Source organism: Anneissia japonica, unplaced genomic scaffold (assembly GCF_011630105.1).
Source record: "Anneissia japonica isolate Jap-2015-1 unplaced genomic scaffold, ASM1163010v1 scaffold288036_len564833_cov171, whole genome shotgun sequence".
NCBI lineage: Eukaryota > Metazoa > Echinodermata > Crinoidea > Comatulida > Comatulidae > Anneissia > Anneissia japonica.
Window position 1 is genome coordinate 281,205 of NW_022706414.1, and position 7,845 is coordinate 289,049.

At 37.3% G+C, this 7,845-nt stretch overlaps 1 protein-coding gene across 2 annotated transcripts in view; it reads left to right on the top strand.

Annotated features, from left to right (window-relative positions):
- LOC117106121 (laminin subunit beta-1-like) overlaps positions 1-7,845 on the top strand; it is a 37,638-nt gene that overhangs the window by 16,518 nt on the left and 13,275 nt on the right. For both annotated transcript variants that reach the window (XM_033247468.1, XM_033247469.1), the window contains exons 6-13: positions 91-273; positions 1,020-1,165; positions 1,913-2,217; positions 2,612-2,955; positions 4,108-4,239; positions 5,679-5,822; positions 6,288-6,609; positions 6,912-7,157. In XM_033247468.1, coding sequence (XP_033103359.1) covers positions 91-273; positions 1,020-1,165; positions 1,913-2,217; positions 2,612-2,955; positions 4,108-4,239; positions 5,679-5,822; positions 6,288-6,609; positions 6,912-7,157 — 1,822 coding nt within the window. The remainder of the gene's footprint in view (positions 1-90; positions 274-1,019; positions 1,166-1,912; positions 2,218-2,611; positions 2,956-4,107; positions 4,240-5,678; positions 5,823-6,287; positions 6,610-6,911; positions 7,158-7,845) is intronic.

Below are 7,845 nucleotides of genomic sequence, written 5' to 3' on the forward strand. Positions count from 1 at the left end.
AATAATGATGTTTGTCACGAGGGTGATAATCAACTAAACTTTCAGCAAACCTTTTTTTTAATCATTTAAATTAAATTTGATATTTTGCAGAATGTGGATGTGAGGAACTTGGAATTGAAGGAAATGCCACCTGTGCTCAGTACCCGGACACAGTACGTAATAAACCGATTGGACAGTGCAATTGTAAACACATGGTGACCGGAAGATCCTGTAGTGATTGTATACCAGGTTTCTTCGGTTTAGTTTTGGATCCTAACCCTGGTACTTGTAAAAGTAAGTTTGATGGTATTGGTTATGGTACAGTACAGTATGGTACCAAACAAATAAAACCTATGTTGCGGACTGGTTACCTTAACACCTTGAATAGAGGCCCTGTTTTTGAGCGATGTTTCTTTTCGAGAAGGGCTTCTTTTCAAGCCTATATTTGCATACTAAAGAGGGGGCTTCAATTCAAGATGGGCTTCTTCTCGAGATTAATAGCCCATTGGGCTTTTATTCAAGGTTTTAGGCTTTGGGGTTTCACCCTCATGATTTTGGGCCTATAGTGTAGATATTAACAGTGTTACTTGATGACAGCATTACTACATATGTGGTGTATAGCAGTAGACCCACATGTCCAAACCAGTAGCAGTATGTTCCGAAGTACATTATAATGGTGGATTGTCTGTATACTTCCGCATAGAGATCTGACCTTAATTCAACATCAGTGAGTGAGGCCCCACTGGATTTCCAATTTATTTTCTTCCATATGTTTTACATTTTTTGTAAAGCATCCATAGACATTATATAAAACATCAAATTATTATTACTTTTGTTATTGTCAATATTTTACATATTATTATATATATTATATTATTTTTATTTTAAATTTTTGAATAAGTATTTATGTGAATGCCGAAGATACAATGCTCCAGGGAGGCATGTTCTTGCCTAAATTGTGAGGACCCAGTTGTTGTGTTATCTTGAATTGAGTGCTACATCTTGCATTATTTATGATATTCCTTATGTTTTTATCATAGTTTGTTTATGCAACCTGATTGGTACACAGTCAGCAAGCAACGTGTGCGCACAAGATGGTCAGTGTCCTTGTAAAACAGGTACCGGCAGCTTAGACTGTAGTATCTGTAAAGACGGTTTCCATACTTATCCAGTCCTGTACACAGAGGTAAATTTAAAAATTTTAAAAAAATATGCAAGTGTTTGGTACAGGTGTTTTCAATCAATCATTTTATTTAATGGAATCAGAAAATAGTTAAAGATCATAAAAAACATTAAAAATATTTCCGATATTGAAATCGTATAAACACATAAATTTAAATACAATAAAAGAATATAATGGTTTGTCTTTAAACTTAAGGTCAAGATTTTGAGTCTGACTGTGAATTTTCCTTATGATAGGCAAGGGAATTTATCCATATTGTCTATCCTCCCAGGACCAGTACAGTACTGGGTAATTTGCGGCCCGACAGTGATTTTTTTTTTGGCCCTTGAAAATGAATTAAAACCCTATGTATGACATTCACCATCTCTGTCTAGAAAACACCTTATTTTTTATGGCCCGACACCGTTCATCGGTAAAAATTGAAACATTGAAACTCAGAATAAAGTGGTATAAAAGTAGTACATGAAAGTTTTCGGAAACACACTGGAAACATCAATGTTTGGTTGCAGAAATTCCCTTTGGCCCTCCAATCATATATGCCTACCCCTGCTGCAGTATCTCACGTTATCGATGATGATTTATGTACTGTACGGAATACTTATCTGGGTATACCAGCTATTGCCAGCCTCACTCAATTAGTGAGCAGGTATTTAATGATATCCAAAATTGTCTGTTTCTTATGCACTGGTTCTAATTTAACATCTTTCAATGTAAAGAGTTTATAAACATGAGATTATATTTAATATATAGGATTGCATTCCATGTGGTTGTGACTACGGTGGCGCCATGTCACAGGTGTGTGATAAAGTAGCCGGCACATGCACCTGTCGACAAAACATTAATGGTGATCAGTGCAAAGGCCTAACACCTGAACACTATTACGAGTACTTGGACAGCAACTCATACGAAGCATGGGAAGCTCAGTCTACATGTGAACGATGGTCAGACCTTCCTGCTGATGCATTTACCGGGAAGGGATTCCGTCGGTGCCGGATGGATCAGGATTTGATTTTTACAGATGTGATGGGAGACACTTCGTTGGACACAGATGTAACGTAAGATCCTTTCGTTCTATTCTTTAGTAACTGGGAAGTTGAACTTTCTAAACAAACTAAAAATTATATTGATATAAACATTATTTTGTACTTTGGGTTATTTTGCTGTGGCTACGTCCCGCCTAACTCTCATGTTAGGATTATTCGATGAACCGACAAAAACTGATGCTAGCTGGGTTTGAACCGGGGTCTTCAGTTGCAAGAAGCAGGAACAATACCTCTCAACCAACCAATAGCTCAGCTCTTGTCCATTCTTGTGCGTGGTAGAATTTCGTGCGTAGCTGTTGCTAGCACCGCGGACCTGATCAACTCCACTGTAGTTATGCCTAGATCTAGTCGACACCATGGAACTGGTACGATTGTTAATTTGATTTTCGTTTCACCCACCATTTAGAATTTGGTATCTGGTGTTGCGGTATTCATATGTGTCAGAAAGTCCTTGGGAGAATGCAAGACTTGTTGTGTCTGTAGGAGGCAATAGCTTGACAGCAACTGACAGCCCATGCCCAATTGCAGCCCTCACTGAGATTAGCTCAACAGACATAATGTTTGAGCCCGGGGAGAAGGTGGCCTGGATGGGGAACTTGACTGTGGATGCTCTCAACATGAATAGGCTATGTCGTTATGTTGTGACAGTCTACTTTGAAGAGTCTGGTGGTGCTGATAGCGATTATATTGACATTGATGAACTGGTTTTGCTCCCAGAACTGAACCAGTTCCTTGTCTATCAAGTGGCAGGTAAGAGTGGCTATGAGTTATTTTTATTATAAACACACAAGTACTTCGCAAAAAGCTTTCAAGGTTTCTTGGTAGATGCTACCATGAATATCTCCCCCAATATTAGGTTTTAGAATATTATTATGTTTTGCAATCTACAGCCTCAAGACTTAACAAGTCCATCGGTATTCAAAAAAAAATGTCAGTTTTTTTTTTATACACCTGTAAAAAGGCTTTACAATATAGAAAGGTTGGCAGGTATGACATCTTAGACCTTGCACACACTTTGTCAGCCAATTTGATTCCGTAACAAAGGACGCAAGGCGCTGAGATGCATGCAACTGGTTTTAAATTTAAAAAACATATGCAAGTGTTTGGTACAGGTGTTTTCAATTAAATAATCATTGATTAATGCAATCTCAAAAAGTAGAAACAGTTTGAACAGGCTGTAGCCATGCAGCACTGAATTGTATACAGTTGCTGGAGAAATGCGATACAAGGTTATTTTTCACAATTTGAGTGTAATCCTTATGTGTATTAAGTTTCCATGCCAGTTGATACAAACATTGCTTTTAGGTGAGGGGGAAGCTTGTATCACCCTTCTTAGATATGCCAGTTATTATAAAAGTAGAGTGATGGGCATAATTTTCTTGAAGCTTAATTTCAAATCTGAGTGGTAACACAAATTGAATAATTCATACTATATGCTTTAACATTTTTTTTATTTGTTTCATAAATACTTTTCCTGGATCAGTATCAGTGGTGAAATAAGGATGATACATATCAATTATATACACTGTGCCAATGGCATATCTAAGAACCATAAAGTGGGGGGCTGCTAGTAGGGATGAGAAATGGGGAGCGCAAAGTTGATGTGAGAGGGATCTAGCATGCAAAGCAAGGTGATTTTAAGCTACAATAGGCCTACTTGAGTATGATTTTTTGATTCAAACATTTCCAGTTGGTGGGGTGGGATGGGGGTTGGCAGGAATTGACTATTCTGTTATTTCTTTTCAAAACTAAGTTCTACAGAGTCACTACCATTTTCATCTATGTTTACATGTTTCACTCATAAATTACCATTATCAATACTGAATTTTGTTCATGTGCAATAAAAAAATATTCAACGTGCTGTAATGACTCTACTAACAATCATGTGATTATTTTTATTAGATCCTGAATCGCAAGTTTTGTACGATGATTGCTTACTGGACATAGCAACGTTATCAACAAGAGAACAAGCTATTCACAATTGTCAAGAATTCTTCTTTTCGGTCTCAACGCAGCTCAACAATGGAGTTGAAGGTAAGGCACCTCTTGCATAAGTTGACTTGTACTAGATTTAAATTTACGTAGACTACTGCGACAAGTTTATGTTGTTGGTCTGTAGATATCTTTTATTCTATGAGAGCAGCTTAGCTTAGTTGGCTTATCTGGTGGTAGCCACTATGTGTGCTCTAAACCATGGAGATCTCTTGGTCCCCGGTTCAATTCATGGAGGACTGAATGCAAGTTACAATAGCACACCGTCTTTTGGATGAGATGTCTAAACAGTTGGTCCTGTATGCATTATGGCCCATGTGCACATTTAAGAACACGTTGCACTCTTCAGGAAAAAGTAGGGCATTGTCTCCCGGTGTACTTCCCAATCACCCCACTGGAATTAGTTCTTCTTCAGACTTTCATGGGTTATCCTTGGTGTTTACACTGAGTTAATCCATCCATCCATATATTTTACAACAGCAGTATTGCTTTTCTCTGAACATTTAAATGGCAGCATTTGACATTTTCTGATACATTTTATGTTATAACATTTTTTTGTTATACTATTTGTGGCAAAGACAAGCCAAACCAGTCACTCGTCGCAAAAATCAATTTTGAGTTATTAATACAGTGTTAGAGAGTAAAATAATAGCTAAAAAATGATAAAAAAATCATTCAAATCGGACATTTCTTTATGAAGTTACAAGTGTTTAACCACACAGCTGTTTAAAGAACAATGTATGAGAAATTAGCCATCAAAGTTTATGATTTCAGGCATTTCTCATGCAGAAACTATCTTTAAATCCTTAAAAAGAATTGTTTTAACATTGAAAATGGGGAAAATAACAGCATAGAATGATGTGTAGATATATAAAGCTTAGTTTAGTGCAATAAAATAGATTTTTAAAAATTTGACATTTCAGCATGTTTTGGCCATTTCCTCTGAAACACAATTTGCGACAAGTGACTGGTTTGGCTTGTCTTTGCCACATTTTATAAATAACAGTTAAACTGTTTTTTGACATTTTGAATTGAAAACCGTAACTCACAAGAGTCCATAGTTTAAACCTGTGTTAAGAAATTAAATTTAAGCAGCTGAAATAAACTGCAATGCACATTGTAAGTTTGTGAATTTCATTCTGGAAGCCCAAGCAATCAGACTTCAATTAAAACCTGACTATGGCCAGCTTTGAATCGGGTATACCGAACAAGAAGCAGGCAGCTTTGAATCGGGTATACCGAACAAGAAGCAGGCAGCTTTGAATCGGGTATACCGAACAAGAAGCAGGCAGCTTTGAATCGGGTATACCGAACAAGAAGCAGGCAGCTTTGAATCGGGTATACCAAACAAGAAGCAGGAACAATACCTGTTGACCATCCACTAAAATGCTGCAAAATATGAAAAGTGCTTCAAACTTTGGGTATGCAAAAGTGTATTGATGAATGTTTTCTTATTTTTGTTTGCATTTTGTTATTCTCAGCATGTGAGTGTAGCTTTGTTGGATCGCTGCTCTCAATGTGTGATCCCTATGGAGGCCAGTGCATTTGCAAGCTTGGGGTCGGAGGTCGTAAATGTGACCAGTGTCTTCCGGGATATTATGATTTTGGTTTCACCGGTTGCATCCGTAAGTACTGCCCCCTGCCATTTTCAGTTGGGCAATTAACTGTCAACCTGACATTTTGTTGCGCCTTTTAACACTCATTTCTGATTTAATCTTAAAATGATATTCAGTTTTTACATAAATATAATTTACAGATGATGTATATGCCATGTGTTATTTGGAGCAAATAGTTTGTTAATGGATTGAAGTTGTATAGCTATATAGTGGTTAAGATGCTTGCTTTTTAATCCCAGGGACCTTGGTTCAATTCCAGCAACGTAGGTATTTCTGTCATGATGAACAAAGCCACTCCCTAAAGTGTAAAGACAGGGACAATTTGATATTCTATGACGTGTCTGTACCCGACACGTCTGCGTATATATCACATGCACCCAAAGGGCTGCGTAAAGTACAACATTGTTTAAGTTTGCCCTTAAATAAACATGCAATCAAATATAAACCGATAAATTCTCATTTGATAATTCACAGCTTGTAATTGCAATGCCACCGGATCGGCAGCTTTGGCGTGCGACTTCACCACAGGGCAGTGTCCGTGCTATGATGGTGTCGCTCGTCTAGGACAGCTCAGCACCTTGAATGTGACAGATGACCTCCAGTGCCATGCATGCATTAACTATTACTTTAAAGACAAAGACAGAGGTGGTTGTCTGCCGTGTAATTGTAATGAGAACGGCTCAGAATCGTTACAGTGTGATCAGGATGGTACGTGCTATTGTAAATCAACAGTCAGCAACTTAAAATGCGACAGCTGTCTTGTTGGATATTACAACTTTAGTTCCATCGGATGCTTGTAAGTTTTTTTTTCCATTTGAGTAGTGTTCATAATTGCTTATTATATTAGTAATATTCCTACTATCTATTATTATTATTAGCAAATAAATGAACGTCTGACCTCAAGTTTGAGAAGCTGATTCGCAACCACTTTACAAAATGAATTAAAATTTTATTACTTCAATTTATGTATAGGCTTTTTTTTACAATTTTAATTTTATACAATTTTTTACATTAAAATTAATCACATTATCTTTGATAACGGTAACTCTCCTGCATATTCATAATCACTCAATATGTATTATCATTTTTAATCACCAGAGAATGCTTATGTGATGAGATTGGCTCGATTGGACCTGCTTGTGATGCTATATCTGGAGTCTGTACTTGCAAAACATACGCCGTTGGCGACAAGTGCAGCGAATGTCAGACTGGATATTTCAATCTGGATGTGAGGAATGATTATGATGGGTGTCAACAGTGCTTCTGCTTTGGCCACGGAAGCGAATGCACCACTGCGTCTGGATTTGTTGGTGCCATGATTACGTCAGATTTCACCAACATGAAGTGAGTTTTATTATTTTGCAAATTTAAAGTCGGGCACTCAATGCACTCAACGGTCGTCGGTCGGCGCGATTCTACTGTAGAGAACGCAAATGCCACGATGCGTTCGCAAACAGATCAATGCCGTACAACGGTCGTACGATGCAGTGAGTGGCCAGCTTAAGGCGTTGGATTTTCAATCGTAAGGTCTGGGTTTCGAGACCGATGCTTGTCACACTGCTTTTGTGTCTTCCTTAGGCAAGACTTTATCTGCATTTCCTCTCTTCTCCTAGGATTATAAATAGTACCCAGTAGAAGGTAAATGATTCAGAATGAAATTAGTAGTGCTGATTACATGCATAACTAGGAATACTCCCCAGGGAGCAGAGGAGGTTGTACTTTGTGTATAATTGATTCTGTATGACCAGGAAAAAAGGCACATTGAGCAGTTTTCTGGATATGTGCGCTACTGTATCTTATAAAATAAATAAAAATAAAAGAATAAGAAATAGCTAGAGATTATGAAATTTTACAAGAGACCAGCGTGAAATCTTCAGAACTTTTCCAGGAATTCTTATGTGGATAGACTTTCACATGTTACAACTTGTTACGTTTGGTGAAATTTTGTACCTGTGAATTTTATTATACATTTGTATTGTATTTAATTGCAATATAACAAATTAAAGGTTACTACACAATAGAAGCTATACCC